Source organism: Balaenoptera acutorostrata, chromosome 3 (assembly GCF_949987535.1).
Source record: "Balaenoptera acutorostrata chromosome 3, mBalAcu1.1, whole genome shotgun sequence".
Lineage (NCBI taxonomy): Eukaryota > Metazoa > Chordata > Mammalia > Artiodactyla > Balaenopteridae > Balaenoptera > Balaenoptera acutorostrata.
In genome coordinates, this window is record NC_080066.1 from 32455623 (window position 1) to 32482277 (window position 26655).

General features: G+C 46.9%; 1 protein-coding gene across 1 annotated transcript in view; it reads right to left on the reverse strand.

The window, feature by feature from the left end:
• The window catches only part of TRPM1 (transient receptor potential cation channel subfamily M member 1), a 115921-nt gene extending 90169 nt beyond the window's left edge, over positions 1–25752 (reverse strand). Inside the window, exons 1-3 of the mRNA XM_057542664.1 lie at positions 25691–25752; positions 20286–20452; positions 19373–19416 (exon numbers count right to left, since the gene is read on the reverse strand). Of these exons, the coding sequence (XP_057398647.1) occupies positions 19373–19416; positions 20286–20452; positions 25691–25752 (273 nt within the window). The remainder of the gene's footprint in view (positions 1–19372; positions 19417–20285; positions 20453–25690) is intronic.
• Positions 25753–26655: the final 903 nt, after the last annotated feature.

Sequence of the window (26655 nt, forward strand, 5' to 3'; positions counted from 1 at the left end):
CCTCATCTGAAATATTCCTGTCCATCAGAAATGGTTGTTTTAAATGCTTTGGGGGCAAGATAACAGCAACATCCGCCCTGGGGATTAGGATCCCACCCTAGACAGTGCACGAGGCTGAGTGAGGGACCGCGGGGGCACTGCCCACCCCACTGAGCTGAGACTTTCCCTGCTCTGAAGGGGGCACTGCCTTGCATACTTCTGAGCTTCAGCTGGGATAACACTTGTACAATATTTGGGAAATACTACGTTTAACTGGAAGTCCTCATATGTTCCAAGATCCCCCGTGGATGCCCGAAACCCAGATAGTACCGAATTCTGTATATACTGTTTTTTCCTGTGCATACATACCTATGATAAAGTTTAATTTTTAAATTAGACACAGTAAGAGATTAACAACGATAAGTAATAATAAAATAGAACAATTATAGCAATATATTGTAATGAAAGTTATGTGAATGTGCTTTCTCTCCCTCTCAAAATATCTTCCTGTGGTGTACTCACCCTTCTTATGATGATGATGTAAGATGATAAAATGCCTACGTGATGAGATGCAGTGAGGTGAATGACACAGACATTGCGACACAGCGTTAGGCTGCTAAGGACCTTCTGACCACAAGTCCGAAGGAGGATCGCCTGCTCCAGGTGATCCTGGATCATCCAGCCGTGACGGTGTCCGTGGCTGGATGTCAGCAGCAGACCACATCCATGGCTGGAGATCCTGGATGGGATGCATCAGGACAGCGTGAGATTTCATCCTGCTACTCAGAACAGCATGGCAACTCAAGACTTAATTGTTTATTTCTAGAGTTTTCCATTTAACATTTTCAGACTGGGTTGACCGCAAGTAACTGAAACTGCAGAAAACAAAATCACAGATAAGAGGGGACGACTGCATTTCTATCACAGGGTAGTATGATGCAAACAGAAACAGAGGCGGTGTGTCAGCAAGGCTTCAACTGGTGGTTCAGAGACCACCAGGGGCTGGGAGTTCAGGGGGTGGGTAAGTGCAGGGAGTTAAGTCTCAAAGGGTGGGCAGGATTTGGAGAGGTGGGTGGAGGACACTTGGGGCCGGGTGTGGTGGGCTGGGTGGAGAAGCAAGTGGGAAGCAGTATGGTGAGGACGGGTTTGGAGAGTGGAGGGGGAGGGGTGGTATCAAGGAGCAGAAAGGCGAGGGAATGGGGTTTGGGGGGGAGGGCAGATGCCTTGTGCCACCCCGCATCTGAGTAGGAGGGGGCTGGGCTGTGGAGGGGCAGGAAAGGACCCAGCACGAGAGGAGCGTTTGAGTGGGGGCTTCTCTTGGTAAGGGAAGAACAGGCACAGACCAAGCTGCCATATCTTCGTACACACCGTGTTCTGTGGGAGCCCATTGTGTGGCCAGTGTGAGGCTGCGTGCAGGGCCACCGGCTGGGGTGGAGGTGAGCCAGGCTTCCATTGCTGTCAGGTAACAACTCATGGCCAAGAAACAAGGCAGCAAATAAGCCAGAGCACTGCAGATTGGGGAAGAGTAGGAAGGGACAAGAGAAGAGGGTGTGAAAGAGTATGGGGTGTGCACATGCGGCCGGGGCCTTGTTGGATTGGGAAGTCTTTGCCAAACACGTTCCACATTTCAACTGAGAACGGAAAGACTGGAAGGGAATTCTAGGGGGAGGGAACAGTGTGTACAAAGGGAACAGTGTGCAGCGGGAAGAGCTGGGGGGTGGTGGCTGAGGGGCTTGGGCTGGGAATGTGGAATAACTGGTGACTGGGGAGGCAGGTGGGGCTCATTCTGCAGGGCCTTTAGGCCACAGTGACTGGTGAGCAGGGAGTGACATGAACTGGTGAGACTGGATTATACATGGGCAAAGGGGGCAGGGCACTCGTGGGAAGACTGGAGTGTGGTCCTGGCCAGAGAGGTTGGAGGCCTGGACGAGGCTGGGAGCGGGTGGGCGGACAGGAGATACTCGGTGTGGCTGGCAGGCGGGGAAGGGACCTGATGCCGATGAGGATGGAGGGAGGGGAGGAGCCCAAACACGACCCTGGGTTTCTGGCTGGTGGAGTGGGTGGCTGGTGGTGTGATTTATGGAGGGGGGCCACGCAGGCCCAGGCTTGAGGAGGAGAGCCAGCTCCCCACAGTGGCTACCTTAGGTTCCAGGCGCCCACTGGACCTGCAGGGTGTGTAGCAGCTGGTGGCACGAATGGGGCTCAGCGCACAGGCAATATCTAGATAATGCTAGACGGTGAGAATCACTGGGACTGCTTGCTGATGGAGAGACTGCAGGAAGAAGAGAGGAAGGTGGCAGCCCTGAGCCCCCAGGAGCAGCGGGGTGGGGGGTGGGGTGCTGAGGATGCAAGGCCGGGGACGCGGAGGACAGACACAGCGTCCTGGGGGCCTCGGAGGGCTGTCTACCAAGGACCGTGTGCCCACGACGGGCCGGAAGGTGTGGGAGGGAAGTCAGAGGGGAGTGGGCTGACGGGGCGTGGGAACGGGCCCTGACAGCTTGTTTGTTTGTTTAAAGAAAGGAAAAAAAGAAGGAAGTATCTGCTACAAACATGACCCAGGTAACCTTTGTACAATCCGGGCGGTGGTCACTGGATGCTGGATCATCCTCTGGAGTTTTACGTGGCTTTAGCGCAAAGGCCTGAGGAAGTGTAGGCAGCAAGCCTCACCCCCTGGGAGAGGTTCCCCGGGAAGGGGGCACACCAGGACGTTCTGGAACAGGTCCACGTGGACGGGGAGGAGCCTCTGGGGAGGGTGCAGGGGGACACCCTGGAGAAGGCAGGGCTGGGAAGGGGGGACAGGGGAGGTGGGGAGGGGAGGGTGGGACTGAGGCAACAGGGCAGCCGGGCCTCGGCCTCAGGAAGTGGTTTGGGAACCTAAGAGCTGGTTTGCTGCTGGGCGAGTCTCTGTTTACTCAGCAGTCCTGTTTCATGGGCCAAAATTAACAGCAAATGCCACAGCGAAATGACTGACTTGTGGACCAATTTAGCTGAAAGAAACCGCTGGCTTCATGTGTCTATTTAGAGCAGACGCCTCACGCTCTCATCCCACAGCTGCACTTGGCCCACACGTGGACTTGGTTTGACTTTGTATTAAGAGAAGAATTAGCTGTCGTTATTAACCGAGAGGGAGAGTTCTTTGTGAAAACCTTGACTTCCGGCTGCTCTGGACCGCCCTGGGGATGTGGGGACTCTGGCTGATGTCCTGCAGAGCTGCAGGGGGCAGTGGGTCACCACACACCCCGCCCTGCCCTTGCCTGGCTGCTGGGGGCACCTGCAGGCCCCACCTGGGGCAGCACCTACGTGCCTGGGAACTCTCCAGGGCGCTGGCACAAACCACCCATCTTCACGTGCACAGAGGATTAAACCCCACAATCAATCCTTCCTTCCCGCCCCACACTCTACCCTCTCACCCCACCACTGTAGGAGGCTCTGGCCCCGGGTCCAACAGGTCGCTTCTGGGTGGTTTGGCTGAGACTCCCCACTGTGGCCCTTCAGGGAGACTCTTGGGTCAGACAGACCCCCACCCCATCACTGCCCCAAACTGCAAAGGGAACATGTAGAACCCCAGGCGAAGGGCTCACCTTGAGCGGCTGCCCATCCCCTGGCAGGGCCTCTGTTCTCATGCCTGTAAAATGAAGACTATAACAGACTCCAATGATGGATTAGCGCTTGGAAGAGCTTTGACACCTAACTTCCTGTGCTTGATCATCACCATCCCCAGGAGGTGACAGGGCTGGCCTGCAGGGAATGTTGGTGGTCGTCACAGCCCACCCCCTCCCCTGGGCCACGTCCCTCTCCCCCAGGGGCCCTCCCTATGACACCATGACACGGTCGGTCCTCCAACCTGGAGTTCCAGAGACAGAGCTGGATCTTTAGGCCAAAGGAAATAACCTTCTTCTTTTTAATTTCTTTTTTTAAAAAATTGAGATATAATCCACATACCCTAAAATTCACCTTTTAAGGTGTCAGTCAGTGGTTTTCACTATGTCCCCAACATCTTGTAACCACCACCATTATCTAATCCCAAGGCATTTTCATCATCCCTAAAAAAAGTCTCATATCCAGAGCGGGGTCCCTCCCCATTTCCCACCCCACCCTCATGCAGTTCCTGACAACCACGAATCTGCTTTTTGCCTCTATGGATTTGCCTATTTTGCACATTTTACATAAATGGAATCATGTACTATGTGGTCTTTGATGTCTGGCTTCTTTCACTGAGCATCATGTTTTCAAGGTTTATCCATGTTGTAGCACATGTCAGTACTTTGTGCCTTTTCATGCCTCAGTAATATTCCATTTCATGAATTTATCAACTGATGGACCTCTGGGTTGTTGCCACTCTTTGGCTATTGCAAAGAGTGCTGCTATGAACATCTCTCTCTCTCTCTCTTTAATTTAATTTAAATTAATTTTTATTCTTTTGGGGGTTTTGTTTTGTTTTTCGTTTATTTGGTTTGGCTGTGCTGCACGGCATGCGGGATCTTAGCTCCTGGACCAGGGATTGAACCTGTGCCCCCAGCAGTGGAAGTGTGGAGTCTTAACCACTGGACCACCAGGGAAGTCCCTCCCTCTTTTTTTTTAAATTAGGAGTTTGGGATTAGCAGATACACACTACTACATATAAATAGGTAAACAACAAGGACCTACTGTATAGCACAGCGAACTGTACTCAATATCTTATAATAACCTATAAAGGAAAAGAACCTGAAAAAAAAGAAGACATTTCTCTTTTTAAAGGGAATACTGAATAAGGCTAGGAAAAAAGGAAGGAAGTTCATTAGCTTGTCAACATTGTGTTTGTGATAGAGGATGCAGAAATTTTTTTATTTAAGTTCTTCATTGTCTATATTGTGTTTTTAATTTTCTAAGGAAAAATATAACTGATATTAAAAATAAAACGAGAATGTGCCTGGGGTACCTGGCCAACCAACGCGCAGCCTCTCTGAGGCAAGGGTCTCCCAACCGCAGCTGGCTGCGGGTGGGGTGGGGGGCAGCTCCTGGTCACACCCTTGGGGTTTCTGCAGCATTTTAACCTTCTAGTAGCAAACTTCTGGTTGCTGCTCCATCATCTCGAATTTATACATATTTTAAGCTGCGATTGCAAATATCAAAGTCATCGGCCACATCTTGACTGGGACATATCTTAATTCACAACTACAAAAAGATCATATTCTTTTTCTACACTTGTAGAATGACAGTCGCAATCCACTGAATGCTTGTGTCCCCCTCAAATTCATGTGCTGAAATCCTAACCCCACTGTGAGAGTATTAATTAGGAGGTGGGCCTTTTGGATGCAATTGGGTCATGAGGGTGGAGCTCCCATGAATGGGATTAGTGCCCTTATAAAAGAGACCCCAGAGAGCTCCCTCGTCTGTTCTGCCGGCTGAGGACCCAGGGAGAAGAAGAATGTCTATGAACCAGGAAACAGGTCCTCACCAGGCACCAAATCTGCTGGTGCCTTGATCTCAGACTTCCAGCCTCCAGACTGTGAGGAATAACTTTCTGTTGCTTACGAGCCCCCCAGTCTAGGGTATGCTGCCCTTTGGGTAGAATGCAGGGTGGTTGTTTTAGCCCCGAGCGAGTGGAACTCATCAATTGGGAGAAAAATCCAAACCGAAACAAAAGAAGAGGAGGCCCGCCTTAGAGCTGTGCAGCTGGACCAGACACACCAACAGTCGCTGGGCTTAGGCTACTGACACTTTGATAGCTGCTCCTCGTTTTTCACCATTGACAGGAAGGACCTCCAGGTCCCACAGGTGCCGGGACAGACCCCAGACCCAGACTGATATTTTGATATCCTGGAACGAAGGCCTCGTGGGGCCAACTCACATCTGCTAATGTGTATGACATCTACTTATGACATCTGCTTATGTCGGACAGTTGGCGGAGGAGAGGAAATGAAAATGGGCCATGTTTTGGGGTTTCTAACCCACCCACCCTGCACGCAGCTATGCCAATCATGAGTGAGTTCCGACGCATGAAGAACATGCTTGCTCCACCTGAGGACTTTCCACTTAGCTGGGAAAAAGGGGTGAATTATTGGAACTCAGCTAAGATGATGGGTTGGCAGGGGGAGGAAGTGGGAGAAAAGAAGGAGGCCAAGGTCAGCTTTTAGCCCTAGGTCTGGAATCTGAGCAGAGAGCTCCTGCAGGTCACACACCTGCCTGGGGGTCAGATGCCTCTGCTCCCCATTTACAGGGTTGCACAAAGCTAAGCCACGCAAACACTCCTCAACACAAGCTGTGCTTTACAGCTGTGGGTGGTCTTCCTTCCCCATCATAGGATGGACTCAGGGACAACCCCTGCTTTTTGGGATCACACTTTTGAATGAGGTCATGCCCTGGGACATGCCTTGTTCTGTGAATGGGGGAAGCCACTAATTTCTGGGCACCAGAACCTGTGCCACCCTTACAGCCTTCTCCTTCCAGAGCCAGAGACCTGTATCTAGGTAGTGAGTATTCAGGCCAGGGTCCACCCCTCTCCTGGAATGGGTTAGCAGGTGCTGAGTGGAGCCAGCCCCCCTGATGGTCCTTTCCCCTGCCCCTACGTAGAACTTGGCCCAGAAACTTGCTTCTGGAAAGGTGTACACAGAGTCTGGGCCAGTGTTCCTTAAAGTGTATTATGGGGAAGGTTGTTAAAGATGCAGATATTTGGCAATTATGGGATGGGAGGAAATATTTACAAATCATATATCTGATAAGGGATTCATATCCAGAATATATAAAGAACTCCTACAACTCAACAACAACAAAAATAAACAACCTGATTTTAAAAAGGGCAAAAGGGACTTCCCTGGTGGCGCAGTGGTTAAGAATCTACCTGCCAATGCAGGGGACACGGGTTCGAGCCCTGGTCTGGGAAGATCCCACATGCCACAGAGATACAAAGCCTGTGCGCCACAACTACTGAGCCTGCGCTCTAGACCCTGCGAGCCACAACTACTGAAGCCTGGATGCCTAGAGCCCATGCTCCGCAACAAGAGAAGCCACCGCAGTGGGAAGCCTGTACACTGCAACGGAGAGTAGCCCCTGCTCACCGCAACTAGAGAAAGCCCGCACACAGCAATGAAGACCCAATGCAGCCAAAATATAAATAAATAAATAAATAAATAGGGCAAAGGACTTGAATAAACATTTTCCAAAGAAGATATACAAATTGCCAACAGGTACATGAAAAGATGCTCAACATCACTAATCATTAGAGAAATGCACATGAAGACCACAGTGAGATACCAGTTTGCAGCTTTTGGATGGCTACTATCAAAAGAAAAAAAAAACAGAAAATAATAAGTGTTGGTGACGACATGGAGAAATTGGAACACTTGTGCACTATTGGTAGGATTTTAAAATGGTGCGTTTGCTGTGGGAAACAGTATGATGGTTCCTCAAAAATTAAATATAGAATTATCATATGATCCAGTAATTCCACCCCTGAGTATATACCCAAAAGAATTGAAAGCAGGGTCTTGAAGAGATGTTTGTATAGCCATGTCCATAGCAGCATGATTCACGATAGCTAAAAGGAGGATGCAACCCAAGTGTCTATCAATGGATGAAAGTGTGCTCTTTCCATACAAGGGAATATTATTTAGCCTTAAAAAAGGAAGGAAATTCTGACACCTGCTACACTATGCATGAACCTTGAGGACTTTATGTGAAGTGAAATAAGCCAGTCACAAAAGGACAAATACTGTCTAATTTCACTTATATGAGGTCCCTAGAGTTGTCTAATTCAGAGAGACAGAAAGTAGAAAGGTGGCTGCCAGGGGCTGGGGGAGGGGAAATGGGAAGTTAGTGTTTAATGGGGGCAGAGTTTCAGTTTGGGAAGATGAGAAAGCTCTGGAAATGGATGATAGTGGTGGTTGAACAGCAATGTGAATGTACCTAATGCCAACGAACTGTACCCTGAAAAACGGTTACAATGCTAAATTTTACATTATGTGTACTTGACCACGGTTGAAAATAAAAATTTTAAAAACCTCAGAAAATCAAAACTACAATGAGATATCATCTCACACCAGTCAGAATGGCCATATCAAAAAATCTACAAACAATAAATTCTGGAGAGGGTGTGGAGAAAAGGAAACCCTCTTGCACTGTTGGTGGGAATGTAAATTGATACAGCCACTATGGAGAACAGTATGGAGGGTCCTTAAAAAACTAAAAATAGAACTACCATATGACCCAGCAATCCCACTACTGGGCATATACCCTGAGAAAACCATAATTCAAAAAGAGTCATGTACCACAATGTTCACTGCAGCTCTATTTACAATAGCCAGGACATGGAAGCAACCTAAGTGTCCATCAACAGATGAATGGATAAAGAAGATGTGGCACATATATACAATGGAACATTACTCAGCCATAAAAAGAAACAAAACTGAGTTATTTGTAGTGAGGTGGATGGACCTAGAGTCTGTCATACAGAGTGAAGTAAGTCAGAAAGAGAAAAACAAATACTGTATGCTAACACATACATATGGAATCTAAAAAAAAAAAAAATGGTCATGAAGAACCTAGGGGCAAGACGGGAATAAAGACGCAGACCTACTAGAGAATGGACTTGAGGATAAGGGGAGGGGGAAGGGTAAGCTGGGACGAAGTGAGAGAGTGGCATGGACATATATACACTACCAAATGTAAAATAGATAGCTAGTGGGAAGCAGCCGCATAGCACAGGGAGATCAGCTCGGTGCTTTGTGACCACCTAGAGGGGTGGGATAGGGACGGTGGGAGGGAGGGAGACGCAAGACAGAAGAGATATGGGGACATATGTATATGTATAACTGATTCACTTTGTTATAAAGCAGAAAGTAACACACCATTGTAAAGCAATTATACTCTAATAAAGATGTTAAAAAAAAAAAAAAACGCAGATATCTGGGCTCCACTCCAGGCCCTGGAATCAGAATTGGGGCCTAAGACTTTATTTTAACAAGCTCTTGAGCCCCAGTGCCCGTGCTGCGCTCGGCTTCCTGCCCCTCCGTTTGGGTCTTTCCTCTCAAGGAACTGCATATTCCAGTGTAGGGGAGACAGGTCGGAGGAGATGCCCCTGAGGGCAGGCCTGCCCCTGGACCCCGGGGAAGAAATTCCGGCTCACTCAGAAGCTGCTGAGTGGGTGAAACGCTCTTGGACCTTTCTCGGCTGATGGGCGGGGCCCGGGGTTAGGGTGAGGCCAGTCAGGCACTCATGTTGGGGCACCGCAAATTCAGTGACTAAGGTAAATAGCATTTCACACAATATTAAAAAAATAAAATCAATGCAAAAAAATCCATGGTGAACACAATATCAGTATTTTAAAGGCAGGCGGTGTTGTTGCTTGCTTCGTGACCTTGCAATATTGTGCAAAGGTCATTTCCGATCAGCTCAGAGCCCTGGGGCTGGGAGTCCCCTGGGTGGTTGTGTGAGGGTTGACAATGACATGCCAGCGTGTAGGGCAGTGCCAGGCCTTATATATAGTCATGCTTTTTGATCGTGGAGTTCTTATTAACTTTCCCCCACGCAGTTCAAATCAGGGGAGCGTATTCTGAGGAGTGCCTATAGAGGGCGCGTTGGTCCTTCTCCCTCAGACTCCAACATGGCTGGCACCTGGCCCACAACAGTGGCTAGTGACCCTGGCAGGCTGGCCCTCCTGCTGGCCACACGGCTGCTGGATGGCAGTGGTGAGGCCCATGCGGCGTGGACCTGGGATCACCACCCAGAAGGCACGCTCCTGGGGGCATGGGGATGGGGGCGGGGACGGGCCTGAGAGCCACCCTGGGTTCCTGTGACACAAAGAGGCTAGGGACTGCTGGCCCGGAGGATGGTCACTGCAAGGCCAGCAAAGCTTCAGCTCCAGAGCCCCACACTTAAAGGGCCTCTCCAAGACCTGAAACCTGATTTGAAACTTGAATTTTCTATTCTTTTCCTTAAAGCATATACGCTTTGGGGCCCTCAAACGCCCCAGGTGCACCCCTGTTTGCCCTTCTGAGTGAGCAGGGCATCTGCAGGGTGAGGACCAAAGAGGGGGGCTGGCCTGGAGCCAAGGGGTGGGGAGGGGGGCAGGGGTGGGACATTTCCATGCTGTGGTTTGGTGATGGTGGTGGTGGGGAGGGTGCGGTTTTTTTCTTTGCTTCAAATTAAGAATAAACAAATAAAAACTCCTAAACAAATATGTGCTTGATGGAACAAACTGAAAAGATTTAGAAATCTCTAAAATAAAGTGATTCTGTCTTTCCCTCTCCCACCCTAGCATCTAGCAGTAACCCCATTAACTGTTGGCATGTGCCCTTCTGACACTTCCTCCCACTTATTCACACACACATATACGCTTGCAAAGAATCTTCTAGAAATGAAACGTTAGCGATATTTACAGGCCTCTTTATGAGCAATGGTATTCCATTGCTTCCTGAGTGTTCTCTGCAGGGAACTGTCCTGGAAAGAATGTTCCCGATGGGCCTGGACTTGTGCCTGGACATTTCACTATTAAAGCCCTTTCTTTGGGTTGAGGCTTTGAAGGTGGCCCTTACAGTCAGAATACAATAAATGGCAGAGTGGAAAGAAAAGGACCTTGGACTTGGACATTCCTGAGTCACAGTGTCTTATCTTTATGACCTTGGTGAAGTTATTTAAATTTCCTGAGGATTGATTACCTTGTCTGCAAGGTGGGGTGGCTGGGAGGGGTAGAGGTTGGTATTCAATGAACAGTTTTCCAGTTTTTTAAATCAGCAGTAACTGAGAGAAGGAAACAAGGGTAAGACCTTAGTGAACCTGTGAAGGCCTAGCATCTGTCAATGGGGGGCATGGGCGTGAGAACACACTGTTCTTAATTCCCTGGTCTATGGCAGAGGAAGCGGGAGGCCGGGATGGCAGGGCTGAGGGCCCACCCGGGGCCTGGCCAGCTGCCCCAGGATTGGGGACACCGCCATGAGACAGAACCTTCCCTCCAGAACCCAGGGCCCAATCATCAGCCCTAATGATGTTGGACATACGTTTGGTTTGTGTTTCTCCCAGGCTTTCCTTCTCCAGTGTTCTCCCACTCTGTCCCCAGTGTGGTGACAGCATGATCCCTGCTGAGGGGGTTTCCTGGGGCTCTGGGGAAGGGCGTGCACGCATCAGCCCATGATGGTCTCTCGTGCAGCAGACTGGCCGGTTTGCAAGAGTCAGCTCCTCGGGACTGGGAGCCAGGCTGGGGCAGGTGGGAGGAAGGACCCAGGGAGCGGGCAGTGGTGGGCGCTCCTGAAGTGGGGCTGGGCAGGAGGCTGGGCATGGAGGAGGGGGGGTGTGGTCTAGGACCTAAATTAGGTTCACACGTTTGCTGTGTCCTCCCAGGCTATCCTGACCTGTGTGGCCAGTAGTGACTCACGGCCAGTGTCTGGGCTGCTTGCGTATTAATAGTGAGTGTGACGCACCCCACCCAGCATTTAGAACTTGGGAGAGTTATGTCAGAGAAAAGGTTCTTCAAAGGTCTCGGGGAGCTTTGCAGCCCGGCCCCCCTGGGAGTCAGGGGAGAAGGCCAGCACTCAGGGACTTCACGCTAGCAGCTTCTGGAGCCCCTGATGTGGTGGGCTCTGCAGGCTCCAGATGTGCTGCATTGACCCGGCCTCCCACCCCCTGTGGAGGGGGAGCTCCAGGTGGGCATGTTCTCATCATGAAGGTGTGTGCGGTGTGCTGGGATGGGGCATGGGGTGGGGGGCAGGCCCTTCTTTCTGGAAGACAGGGGATGGCCTTGCAGGGTGGGGCAGGCAGAGAGGGGGCATGGAGAGAATTTGGTTGGGCGCAGGAGTGATGGGGAAAGAGCTCTTGGAAGAGGGAACAGCAAGGACAGAGCGGAACACTAGACCCCCTTTCTCTGCTGTGACGGTCACAGTGACAGCTGCTCAGAGCTGAGATGCAGTGGGGATGGGGGCCACACAGAGACCATGGGCTCCCTCACTGTGGTTGTACAGATGAGGAAACAGGCAGTAGAGGAGTTACGGCTTTGGTAGGGGCTCTGGGAGGTGAGGGGGCATGGAGAGGGGAGACAGAGTGGCATGGTAGAGCCACCAGCTAAGCCAGTCTCATGGCAGGTGGCCAGCCTGACCCCCTGCACGGCTCTGTCCCTCATCACACATCTATCTCCTCTGGCCGATTCAAAATATTTTCTCCAAAATGGGCAGATGCTTTTGAGGTCTTCCCTTTGAGGAGGATAGAGAACAGTTCAGCATTGTCTGGGGAAGTGGAGCAGGTTCATGGTCCACGGTCCAGCGGTTCTGCACTGAGGTTCACCCCGAACACGCTCATGCTCGTGTGCACCAGAACACACAGGTGTTCATAGCAGCACCATATTGAGAGCCCCAAGGGACAGCAATCCAGATGCCCAGCTGCAGTGGGGTCTACAAGTACATCACCATATATTCACATAAGGGAATATTATATGGCAATGAGAACAGACAAACTACAACTACCATATGACTCCAAAAGCAACACAAAGCAAAAGAAACAAGTCACCAAAGACATATACATTCTCTTTATGTAAAGTTCAAAATCAGATGAAGTGAAACAATGTATTGTGTAAGGATATAGATGAAGTCCAGAATGAAACAGTAGCAAAGCTCCCAAAAAAATGCACATAAAAACTACTAGAGCTAATAAACAAATTCAGCAAAATTACAGGGTCCAAGACTAACACACAAGAATCAGTTGTGTTATAATAAACAGAAATCAACAATCCTAAAAGGAAATTAAGGAAACAATTCCATTTATAGTAGCATCAAAAAGAATAAAATATCTAGAAATAAATTTAGCCAAGGAGGTGAAAGACTTATGCTGAAAACTACTGAAAGAAAGAAGACATAAATAAATGGAAAGACATCCCATGTCCATGGGATGACTTAATATTGTTAAGATGGCAGTACTACTCAAAGTGACCTACAGATTCAGTGAAATTCCTATCAAAATTTCAATGGCCTTTTTTTTCAGAAATGGTATAGTTGATCCTCAAATTCACAAGGAATTGCAAAGGGCTCCAATAGCCAAAGTAATCTTGAAAAAAAGAATAACAAACTCAGAGGACTCACATTTCCCAGTTTCAAAATTTCAAATCTACACTAATCAAAAAAGTATGATACTGGCATAAGGATAGACCTATAGAACAATAGCATAGGATTGAAAGTCCAGAAATAGACCCATACATATATGGCCAATTGATTTTTGACAAGGGTGGGTACCAAGATCGTTCAATGGGGGAAAGGAAAGTCTTTTCAACAAATGGTGCTGGGAAAATTGGATATCCATATGGAAAAGGGTGGATTTGGACTCCTATCTCATATCATATACAAAAATTAACTCAAGACAGACCAGTCCTAAATGTAACAGCTAAAACCATCACACTCTTAGAAAAAAACATAGGGGTAAATCTTCACGACCTTGGTTTTAGCAATAGATTCATAGACTCATGCTTTTGGTATCATACAATAATTGAAGAAATAGATAAACTGGATTTCATCAAAATTTAAATGTTTGTGCTTCAAAGGACACTATCAAGAAAGTGAAAGACAACCTACAGAATGAGAGAAAAATATGTGCAAATCATATATTTGGCAAGGGTCTAGTATCCAGAACATATTAAAAAGTCTCACAACTCAAAAACAAAAAGAGATACAATCCAATTTTAAAAATGGGTGAAGGACTTGAATAGATATTTATCCAAGGCAGATGTACAAATGGCCAAACACATGAAAAGATGCTCAACATCACTAGTCATCAGGGAAGTGCAAATCAAAACCATGAAGTACCATTTCACCCCTACTAGGATGGTCATAATAAAAGAGCCTCCCAAAACAAAAAGAAGTATAGCTGACCCTTCAACAACACTGGTTTGAACTGCACGGGTCCACTTATGTGAGGATTTTCTCAATGAATACAGTATCTGTATTTTCAGTTTACAGAGCTTTAACTGCATGTGGGGAAAAGTTTGTGTTTGATTGTAGATCACAATGTGTGGAATCAAAAGAACTAGGGTTTGAGTCCTGATTCTAGCCAGACTTCTTCATCTTCCTGCCCTTGGGTGAATCATTTATCAATGTCTTTGTTTTTGGGGCAGAGATAGCAGTGTGTGGATTTTTGACTGTGCCGGGAGGTCAGCACCCCAACCCCCCACATTGTTCAAGGGTCAACTGTAATTAGCATTGTCAAGGATGTGGAGAAATTGGAACCCTCATACATTGCTGGTAGAAATGTTAAAATGATATGGCTGCTTTGGAAAAGAGGTTGCCAGTTCCTTAAAAAGTTAAATATAGAATTACCATATGACCCAGTGGTTTCACTGCTAGGTAGATACCCCAAAGAATTGAAAACAGGTACTCAAAGAAGTACATGTACACTACTGTTCAGAGTAGCACTATTCACAATAACCAAAAGGTGGAAATGGCTCAAAAGCCATTCAGGAAATGAATGGATAAGCAAATTGTGGTACATACATACAATGGGATTATTATTCAGCCACAAAAAGGAATGAAGTACTGATACAGGCTACAACATGCATGAACCTTGAAAATGTTATGTTGAAGGAGAGAAGCCAGACACAGTAATTCACTGTATGATTCCACTTAGATTAATAATTAACCAGAATAGATAAATCCATAGAAACAGAACACAAACTGGTTGTTTCCAAGAGTGCGGGGGAAATGGGAGTGGGAAGCAGTCACTTAATGTGTTCAGCATTTTACTTTGTAGGATGGAAATGTTTTGATCAGCCAGATAGAGGTGGTGGTGACTGCACAACATTGTGAATGTACTAAATACCACTGAGTTGTTCACTTTAAAGTGGTTAATTTGACGTTATATGAATTTCATCTCAATAAATTATTTTTTTAAATTAAAAACATGTCAACCTCAAAGCAAAACAAGAGAGAAAAGAAAAGTAAAGGGGTGAGCCTCACAAAAGTCAGGGTGTTTGTGGGAGAGGAGAGGAGAATCAAGGGGGTCCGAGTGGTAATACACAAGATTTGCTTTGTTATTCTTCTTTAAACTGTATGCAGATATACACTTCTTATAAATACTGTATTTCATGATAAAATATTTTAAAAGAATAAACAAAAGGAGGAGAGAGAAAAAGAATCACGTAGCAGGGGATGGATGCTTGGCTCAAGCTTCCCTTCCTCCCATTCACCAGCCCCTCCCTGGTTGCCTGGGAGCCTGGGGACGACAACAGGGATCTTGGGGGTCCCTCCCCAGTGCCCCTTCCTGGCTTGGCCAGCATCACCCGGCCAACTTGCTTAGAAGGGCGAGTGAGTTGGGAAGGCGCTATTTACAGGGACTCCCTGTAGTTGCCTGAGATCCTGGTCTGGTTTTCAGTGGTGGGGATGGTGCAGTCCTGTGCCCACGGGAGAGAGGATCGCAGGACCAGGCCAGTCCCCCTGTGCCCACCTGGCCCCGGTGGGGGATGCCCTCTCCTTTTCAGGGGTGCTCTCAGTCCTTCACAACCCCTCCAGGTTCCTGTCCCCCGGGCTTCCTCTCCCAGGATTCTCGGGACCCGTGAGGATGCCCACAGCATGGGTGGCATGCGTGAACACAGACCCAGGTCGTAGACCTGTGAGGTGTCGGCTCCTGGGTAGCCAGCACTCCTAGTCCCTCAGGGACTGTGGTGTGAGCTGGGGCCCCCGGGGTGGGGAAGGGTACGGGATACCATGCCGTCAGGAGGCATGCCCAAGGCTGCCAACTGAGGAGCCAGCCTGCCTGGGCTGTTCCCTTGCCCCGCTGCCTCTTTGCTGTGACAACACTTAATACATGATCTCACATCAATAAGAATTAGTGTAATCGTAATTGTACAAATAACAGAGTTAGGGTCTTCGCTGAGTGTTGTCTTCTGACCTCAGTCAAGGTGGTGTGGAGCTTGTTTTGCTCACCTGCCCTCCAAGCCAGCCCTGCTGGAGGTGACGCGGGCACCTCTCACCCACATACCACTCTATGCGCCGAACGGATGGGCTGGAACCACCACCATGACGGCCATGGAGCTGGGCATTCAGGAACTCAGGAGTGTTTAGGCCAACCCTTAGGTTTTACTTTGGTTTTAAGGGGACTGAGGTCCAAACCCCAAGGCCAGTTGGGGGCCAGTCTGGCTGAGAGCCAGCATCCCTCTCACAGCATGTGTTTGGAAGGGAGTGGGACAGCATCTGTCAGAGTTCAGTCACACACCCTTGACCAGCACACCCACTTCCAGGGGCCTGTTATCTGGAAATAACTTTACGTGTACAAGGCCACATATGGGTGTTTATTGCAGTATCTTCTGAACTGAGTGAAAAATTGGAAACCACCAATTTTTTATTCATCTACATTGGGGACTGGTTGAACCAATTACGATGGACCAAATCATGCACCTATTAAACAGACTAAAGTAGAACTCTTAAGTTCTAAAGTGTAACTGTCTCTATTATGAATCGAAAAAAAGTTGTAGTAAGATCTTTCTGGTACTATCCAGCTGTGCAAGAACCAACCTTGAGATGTAAACGTCTAGAATCCAACATGGTAGCCAATGGCTACATGTGGCTTATTGGGCATCTGAAATCCAGCCCGGTCTGAGTTGAGATGTGCTGTGAGTTTAAGTGTAAAACAGCAAACTACCATTTGCTATGTCTAACATTAGACCTCAAAAGGAAAAGATGTTTGGCTGGATTTTGAAGACTTTGTATTCAAAAAAAGACACAAAGTATCTCACTAATGTGCTTTTTATGTTGACTACATATTGAAATGATAATATTGGGGATATATTGAGTTAAATATGTTTTTATATTAATTTCACTTATTTTGACATATCTTCACCTTTTTTGGATGCAGCTACTCTACCATGTAAAATGATGTCTGTGCCCCAGGTGATCGGGCAGCCCTAGTCCAGAATGACGGACATCAAACCACCAAGCGTGGTCAGCAGTGGGGGGTGGATTAGGAGAAGTGTTTGAAGTAGGACCTATACTTGGCTCTTCCACATGGTTGTAAAACTTTACATATTCATATATCACCTTTACAACGAGTACAAACGAAAAAGGATACTGTTGTCATGCTCTCTGGCCGGCATGCTTTCTACCTCACCATGCCTGATGAATTTGCCCGCTCTGATGCCCTGTTTCCACGGAGGCCATGGCCAATGGAGAGAGGCCATCCGCTAATTCAGCATTACCTTTACCTTGGGGCATATCAAGCATGACCAACCCTTGGGGAACAGAAGTGGGACACTCTGTCCTCCCCATGTTCATGGAGAAGGCAGACCAGGGGGGTGACAGCCAGAAGCAGTGGGGAGAGGCACCCAGCAACAATAAGGCCCCAGCAGCTGTGGACGGGAGTTCTGTGGGCTGACATTAGCTAGTTTTCTTTAAGCATCTCTAGCATAATAAATGCATTCTTCCCCCCTCCTTGGATAGCAATTGAAGACACAGTTTCTGGAAAACGGAAAGATAAATTATAGTAGTGCTTTCTATGGGAGCCTAGGAAACTTGTTGCTGTGTGTGATGTGTGTCTGGGGCAATGCACCAGCCGTTTCCTGGACCCTGGTTGCTCCCAATGGATGCTGTCATTCATTCACTGACTGCTGAGTCTAATATTAAAGCTAGAAAAAGAGGGGCAGGTAAGATCCTTCTATGTATCAACTTATCCCTGGTGACTCTCTTTTTTTTTTTTTTAACATCTTTACTGGAGTATAACTGCTTTACAATGTTGTGTTAGTTTCTGCTGTATAACAAAGTGAATCAGCGACTGTCTTTTTAATGGAGGTGTTAAGATGTTGAACCCCATTAATCTCTAGGTCAGAGACTGGGTCCAATTAGTTCCCTGGTTGAGGGCTTCTATGTTCCCAGGTCCAGAACTTACACACACACACACGCACGCGCGCACGCACACGCATACAGAATTATAGGACGTCTTGAAAACATTTTCAAACAAAGCAAAAGAGAATTTTCTAAAAATACCTAACGCTCCAAGTTGAGAGGATTGTAAGTTAATAGAAAGTCTGTTTTGTTTTCACTTAGTTCAGAATGACGACTAACCACTTAAGATGCCTGAGCGTCATTCTGTGTCTTGTACTTATCAACTTTGCAAAGCAAATAAATGAGGTTGCAAAGAGCCAAACCAAACAAAATCCCAGACTTTTCCTGGAAAATAACCAATAAAACATAAACAATGACAGCAACACCCTCAACGTTCATTGATGTTTCCAATTACATTTTCTGGGGCCTAAAATACACGGCAGAGAGCAACCACTTTATGCTACAAATATCACTGCAAACGCCATGAATTAAAACTGCTGCGTGATGGTTTGCAAAATGTAATTTGGCGAACATTCCCAAAGACAACCCTTCCCCAAAATCAAACCCATATTATTCAAGTCCACTCCCAGAGAGGCCTATCTCCCTTCTTAATTCCTCCCTAAATACTTAATTCAGACAGAGTAAACTTGTCTTGTCTTTTTTCTCCCGACCTCTCTCCCCTGTTTTATTCTCATCTCCTATCCCTGGTCAACCAGGAACAATTCCTGTGAATATTTTCATCCTTCCCCACATCCCCACTATTTCTGCTTATATTTGCTAAGGTTAAAAAAAAAAAAGATACAACTTCTGGTAACAAAAGGAAAATGTATTTGTTATAGAATATTGTTAAAGAAAAAGAAATGTACAAAGGAATAAATAAACATCATGCATACAGCCTTCATCTAAAATAATGGTTAACATTTCAATGTATTCCTCGGCTTTTTCCTATAAATAGATTAGATGTGTCTGTGTGTGTGTATGTGTGTAATGAAAAATATGATCATCCTACATTGTCATTATGCATTCCTGTCATTTAAAAAGTGACTACATTACATTTCATCCTGTGGATAGACCATGATTTATGTGCCCAACCCTCTATTTGGGGCATTTGGATTGTTTCCTATGTCTGACTGTAGTGAACAACGCTCTAGAATGTTGGCTTATATTTACACTACTCCTTTAGGATTATTTCCTTAGGATGGATCCCTAGACATGAAATTGTTGGACTTGGGCACCTACTGCTCAACTGCCTTCCACAAACCAGCTCCCACTGCCCCTGGCGCTGAGAAGGAATCTCCACCTCTCTTCACAGCTGAATCAGTCTTTCCCCTGAGGTTTTAACTAACAGTTGAAATATCGGCTGATAAATGCCAGGAACTTCAGTGCTCTCGGAGGCTCTCGGGAAGACTCACATTCTCCGGGAAGCAAGAGTGGAGGTGCTACGGACTGAGAGGCCAGGAGGCTGAGCCCTGGAGCTGGGGGCTTCTCAGCAGACCCCCGGCACCTGCATTTAGATGCTGAAGCCTGGTGATGGTCAGCTACAAGGGGCCTGTCCCCTCAGGGAGCATGGATTCATTGGCCATTCCCACATGACCTTGTCCAGCCAGCCTGAGCTTACCCACACCGGAGCTTACCTGCCGCAGCAGCGGGGTGGAGAGGGTGCAGCTGGCCTCCTCCTCTGGCCAGGCAGGAGGATGGCTGAGGAGGGCCCACCCTTTAAGTGAGGACATCCGCAGGAAGAGCATGTGAGCCCCTATGCTGAGCCCTCATGATCCCCATGAGGCTACAGTCTCGTGACCTTGCTCCCAGGCCTGGAAAGGAAACCATGACCAAACCCCGCCAGGCTGCTCAATGGGGGATCCCACAAAAGCAGCCTTGGGATCTGGGGGGGAGGGGAGGGGAGCGAGAGCTTTCCCTTTGAAGTGACCCTCCCCCAACCAGCCCTTCAGCTAGAAATGTCAGCACTATTTGCATAATTGAGACAATTGGACAAAACGGTTCTTTCAGAAGCCCTTCGTCAGGCGGGCGGTGCCCAGCCCTGGGGAGCTGGGGGAAGGCAGCACATGGCACTAATCATCCCTAATCCTTTTCAGATCATCTGAAGCTAGACCAGAGGTTGAGGTGAACTCCAGTGCAAGGGCAGCGTGAGTCCCATGTGACTGTCATCCTTGTCTAGGCTCCCCTAAGACCCACGGTCCCCACTCCATCAGCAGCCCGAGTGACCTGTTTCCATAGTCACCCCAAAACTGCCCTGAGGAGAGCTTTTGGGGTTTGCTATAATGATACGCATGGTTAGGCCAGTGATCAGTGAGCTTTCTCAGCCTGGCAGGAAAGAAGAAATCCAAACCCTGAAATTCTCCCTTACATGACCCTCCACGCAGGGGAGTCACCCCCCAGCCCCTCACCTGCAAGTCTCCTCGGCCTGGGCTGCCTCCCTCATCAAGGAAGGGACAGAGATGCAGACAGGCTGGACCCAAGGGCCGTTAGGGCAGTTTCCATTTTACAGATGAGGAGACTGAGGCTCATGTGAGCCAAGTGGCTGCTTACTCGGAGAGCCTGTGAGGCGGGAAGGAGCCTGACTGGCCCCGGCTGTCGTGTTCACCCCATAGAGCCCGGGGGCTGCAGCCTGAGCCTGGGACCAGTCCCCACTGCAAGCTGCAGGAGGTCGTACCCACACCTGGGGCATGCCCAGGGGCTCAGGGAGCCTCTGAATTCTGCAGGTGGATGCAGGATTGGGCAGGGGGGCTGGGCCATTTTCTGGGGAGGGGGTCCATCCTTTGCTTTCAGCAGCTTCTCTCAGGTCTGTGCCCACCAAAGGTTGACAACCTTGTCCCAGCAGAGTGGGTGCATGCGGGTTGCGGGGGATGAAGGGTGACTTCCGCCGTGCTTTGCCAGTGCACAGCCTGGGAGTGAGCCTGGCAGTGTCCGCCTGCCCAGCCGCTGCTCTGGCCCAGCAGCAGGGTTGTTTGCCTTATAAACTGGTGATGGCTCTCCAGGCCTGATAGACTCATGGCTTTTAGCAGGAGTTCCTCGGGGGCAGAGGGGATGCTGTAAGTGGCTGTAGGTCTGACTGCATGGTCAAGGCAGAATTACTGATGCAGGGCATTCCTGGGACATCAGGAACCAGACTGGGAGCGGCCAGGGAGGCCCCACAGGAGGGGCCCCATCATGGCTACAAAGCGTGAAGCCACATGGTCAGTGCCAAGGACAGCCCCATCCCAGCTGGCCAGTAAGTGCCTCTCCAGCCAGTGGACACGATTGTTACTTGTCACATAGACCCCTTCTCAGGGTCAGATAACACAGAGAGAATGGGATCCCCAGAACTCTGCAAGACAGCCCCCCTCCTTCCTGGGGCCGGCACCCTGGGACTGCCACGTGCAATACGGTGGCCTGAGCCCCGTCTGCCTCGTGACCGAGCACTTGAAATGCAGCTGGTCCACACTGAGATGTGCTCTGAGCATAAAAAACACGGGATGGCCAAGACTGGTGATAATATATTTTACTGATTGCATGTTGAAATGATATTTTGGATGTTTGGGGTTGAAAATAATGTATTATTTTAAAAATATATTATTAGTATTTTAATATATTTTATTTCAATATATTAATTTTCAATATGATTAATCCTAGGAGGAAAGTAGGAGTCAATTTTATGTACAGTTTGATTCTAACGGTAAAAATGTACTTTGAGAAAAAAGGACCAGAAAGGAATATAATATGCTAACAAGTTATGTTAATAAAAATATGTGATTTTTTCTCTATAAAAAAAAATTTGCAATCTGATTCTTTTTCTGAATAAAATGTATTATTAATTTTCTTCACCTGCTTCTATTTACTTTTTTAAAAAAGTGACTACTAGAAGATTTGAAAAGACCTCTGGGGCTCACCGCTGTGGCTCATATTATATTCCTGTTGGCAGGCGCTGAGCCAGGGCTGCAGGGGGCAGGGGATCCTGGGCAGCAGCCCCATTCTTGGGGGGGGATCTCCTCCTTGTGTGGCACCTGCAATGACCCAGTGCTTGGGAACGATGCCCAAGAGCTGTGGACGGGTTCTTAGTGTGTGAGGATTATTACGTGTCCAGGGAGCCGTCTGAGCCAATGATAACGGCACCAAGACCAGCGACAGGGAAGAAGCATTGGGCAGGTAGTTAAGTGGTACCAGGTCTGCAGTCTGAGAATTAATCCACTCAGTCGTCACCCAGCCTCAGAGGTGGGCGTACTTCTTCTCCTGGGTGAGGAATGAGGACACCGCGGCTCTGAGGAAGTGAGCAGCTTGCCTGCGGTCACAGGGTCACAGTTGGTGAGGGGCATGGGGACAGTGACCTTGCGTCCCTGCAGGGTGGACCCCTGAGAAGGCGGCAGGGGCGCCCCGGCTGGAGGCAGCGCCCACACTCTGTCTGGGGGGTCTTGGTTTGGGTTCCCTCCAAGGAGACTCGGAGACAAGCCCATGATGTTTTTCTCCTGGTCCTCTGTCCCCTGCATTTCCCTACCAACAGTGAGATCTCGAAGCCTGTTCCGATCCAGGGAGGACTTCCTGGCAAGACTCACGGATGGTGTCGGTCCTTCCACCTAATGTCGCTTTTCTCCCTTCGGTGAAGTCAGCGGACCTTGATGGCGATGGCCTACAGCCTGGACATCACTAGACTTGCAAGATGGTGACCTCATTCCACCACCACCATCCCTGCCTCGTTTATTAGCCTTGTTTATTCTATTCTTGTAGAATTCATCTACGAGAAGCTTCCCCTGACTATGTCGGTTAGCACCGTTCACACAGGAAAGGCAGGGAAAAGGTTTCCATTTCCAGAGTAATGAGTTGGTTCTCTGGCACCCTCTCAAGGTGACTAACATGTTTCTTTTTCCAGCGTGTCAGTGTGAATTCATAGATTGAAACATACTTGATGCATTTCAATCCACAACACTAATTTCCTTTACTGTTTCCTTACTGTTGTGAATTGTCCCAATTTCACATGGGCTCCGGAATCCTTCTGGCATGACACCAGGAGCATCTGAGAAGTTCCTTGCTATCGGGCTCATCTTGTACATTTCTTCCCCTAGACCTGGACTTGGCTATTCCTCCAAGGAGCCATGGTTCTTTTTAGTGGGAAGTGGTATTTAGAAACCAGTATCCGCTTCTGAATTGAATTGTTTCTAGGTCTTTTCAGTAGTCAGAACTATGAAGTTTATGTATATATAAATGTATAATATAAACAGTTTATATAATATAAATATATAATTTATATACATTTATATATGCAATTTATATTAACTTATATAATATATAAAAGAAAATGCAGCATGATCATACTGATAATTTCCGATTCAGATTTTAGAAACTGATTTTACTTAAAGTCATTGATTTTATATTTATGTCTCTTTTCATTTATGCTGTCTTATCCTAATGACATTAACACAATTTCTCTTTTGCTTTATCCTAGGTATAGTTTCAGAGCAACAATACCAATATTACCACGAACAATACAATTACTGAAAGCAGTTTTAAACATTGTTTTGTTGTTCTTTTTGGCCTGAGGTATATCACATGAGGGTTTTTTAATCACTTGAAATGATTCTGCCCTGTGTGGTCACTCTGCACACATTATACACAATTGGGTTCACTTACGGAATTTTCCCTTGGATTTTTAGAAATTGGCTTTTCAATTTAATTTTGTTTTATAATTATATAAAACATTTACATTATTGCAAAGTCAAAACTGCAAACAAGATTTATTTAGAAGTGTCTGGCTACTATTTCTATCTCCCCCCTAGTAAACTTTAGTATCTCCCCACGATTAAACTTTAAAACATTTTTTTTGTTTTAATCTGTCTGCTTTAGAGTATTAGTATATAATATTAATTCTGTGTCTATATAGATACATGTATCTTTTTCACATAAATGGTAGAGGACTTTACACACTTATTCCCACCTTGCTTTTTTGCACTTCTCCACTTTTCCTGGGGATTGCTTAGCCGTATCTCATTTCTTTTTGTAGCTGCGTAGCCCAGATCCTTGAGTGAATGGATGAAAATTGATTCAACCAGATGGACACTTAAGTGGGTTTTGGTCTTTAGAAATCACATAGCAACAAAAAGCCTTGTCACATTCCTTTTGCATTTTGCCAGTCATCTCTAGCTTCCTAACGGTGAGATTACTGGGATTAAGGGTAAATGCACGTGTAATTTTGCTAATATTGCAAAATTCCCCTCCATGGAGGTTGTACCATCTTGCATTTCCACGAGCATTTTATGAGAGTTCTGTTTCCCTGCAGCCTTGTCTACAGAATGTGCTGTTAAACTTTTGGGTTTTTTGCCAATCTTACTCAGAAATGGTGTCTCAGTAGAGTTTTGGTCTATAGTTTTCTTTTCTTGTGATGCTCTTGTCTGGTTTTTGTATCAGGGTAATCCTGGCTTCATAGAATGACTTGGGGAATGTCCTCCCTCTTCTATTTTCTGTAAGAGCTGGTGAAAGATTGGTATTAATTCTTCTTTACAAGTTTGGTGGAATTTACAAGCGAAACCATCTGAGCCTGGGGTTTTCTTTGTGGGAAATTTTAAAATTAATAGTTCAATCTCTTTACTTTTTATAGATCTATTCAGATTTTTCTATTTCTTCTTGAGCCAGTTTCAATAATTTGTGTCTTTTCAGGAATTTGTCCATTACATCTGGGTTTTTTATTTGTTGGCATGTAGTTGTTCATGGTATTCCCTTAAAATCCTTTTTATTTCTAGAAAAGCAGTAGTGGTATCCTGTCTTTCATTCTTGATTTTACTAACTTGAGTCTTCTCTCTTTTTTTCTTGGTTAGTCTAGCTGATTTATCAATTTTGTTGATCTTTTCAAAGAACCAACTTCTGGTTTCATTGATTTCTTCTACTGTTTTTTCTATTCTGTATTTTATTTCTTTCTACTCTAGTCTTATTTCCTTTCTTCTACTTGATTCGGGTTTAGTTTGCTCTTCTTTTTCTAGTTTTCCAAAGCTGAAGGTTGGATTATTGATTTGAGGTCTTTCATTATTAATATAGGTGTCCACAGCTATCAGTTTCCCCCTGAGCACTGCTTTAACTGCATCCCATAAGTTTTAGTATGTTGTGCTTTCACTTTTGTTCATCTTAAAGTAGTTTCTAATTTTTCATGTGACATCTTTAGCCCACTGGTTACTTAGGAGTATATAGTTTAAGGTCCACATGTTTGTGAATTTCTCATATTTCTTTCTGTCATTGATTTCTAATTTAATTCCACTGTGGTTGAGAACATACTTTGTATGATTTCAATCCTTTTAAACTTACATAGGCTTAGCATATAGTCTATCCTGGTGAATATTCCATGTGAACTTGAGAAGAATGTGTATTCTCTTGCTGTTGGGTGGAGTGTTCTACTAGATGTCTGTAGGTCAATGTAGTTTTTAAAAAAATATTTTTATTTATTTATTTATGGTTGCGTTGGGTCTTCATTGCTGTGCTCGGGCTTTCTCTTTTTGCGGCGAGCGAGGGCTACTCTTCGTTGCGGTGCATGGGCTTCTCATTGCGGTGGCTTCTCTTGTTGCAGAGCACAGGCTCTAGGCGCAAGGGCTTCAGTAGTTGTGGCATGTGGGCTCAGTAGCTGTGGCGCACAGGCTTAGTTGCTCCGCGGCATGTGGGATCTTCCCGGACCAGGGCTTGAACCCATGTCCCCCGCATTGGCAGGCGGATTCTTAACCACTGTGCCACCAGGGAAGCCCCCAGTGTAGTTTTAATGTGCATTTATATTAGCATGAGTAAGTCTGGGCATCTTTCCATGTTTAAGGGCCACCTGCATTCTGTTTCTGTGAACTTTCCACATCCCCTGATCATTTTTATAGGGTTCTTTCCTCTATGTTTAAATCTTGTTCATATATATTAAAGATGGCAAGCTTGTGACTATGATAAAGTGGCAGATATTTTCCCCCAGTTTGTCACATATGTCTCTTAACTTTACTTACTCGCCTTGGCCTCTTGCTTCCTTGATATTCTCTGTCCACTTGACTGAATTCACCACTGACATCGCCTCTTCTATGCTGTGCAGAGATGTGGGAATCGCTCAGACATGACTCCCAAGGTTCACAGGCTAATGGGGGAGATGGCACCGACACCGACACACTGGAATACAAGGCAGGCCATGGAATGCTTTCTAATCACACTTGCCAAGCCACAGGAAAATATGAAAGGAGAGAGAACTTGTTAAAAGAAGCGGGGGTTGCTTCATCTGGGCATGTAGTTTGGGTGCAAGTCCAGGTGGCAGATTTGAAAGGAGGCACTTTAGGCAAAGAACTGGAGGTGGGATACAGGAGGTCTGCAGGCAGGCCAGCAGGCCCTGTGGACTGGAGCATGGGTCCCAGGCTAGGACAGGTGATGGGGAGGGAGGGAAAGGAGAAGACCAGGCTGGAACGTGAGGGCGGGTAGGAGAGCCCTGGGGAGTGCCGAGGGCTCGGGCCAGCACTGGCCAAGCAAAAGGTTTGTGAATCCTGACCTGGAGGCCCTGTTCCAAATACCTTCCTTCTCAAAGTCTCATTTGAGGCAGGACTTATATCTGTGTGGCAAACTATACTCCTCCTGGGATCGGCTGCAGGGGTGAGCATCCACTTTCCATATTTCTGAATTTTTTACATAAATTTTAAAACCAGATGGTGTTGACTTGTAAGTGACCCCATCAGCAGAATCTCTGAAATAAAGAAGCTAAAGTGGTAGATATATTAAACAAATACATTTGCTTTGTAAATTAAACTCACATTTCATCGAACAATGCCTCTACACATGAGGAAGGCTAGAGCAGAACTGAAAATCTTTGGTGTTGTGATCAAGGATAATCATAAAAATAAATAAATGGATAACTAGATCAGGCCGAGACTCCTAGGCTCATCAGTGCCTTTGATCATCATAAACTTTGCCTCCACTGCTCTGGAAATCC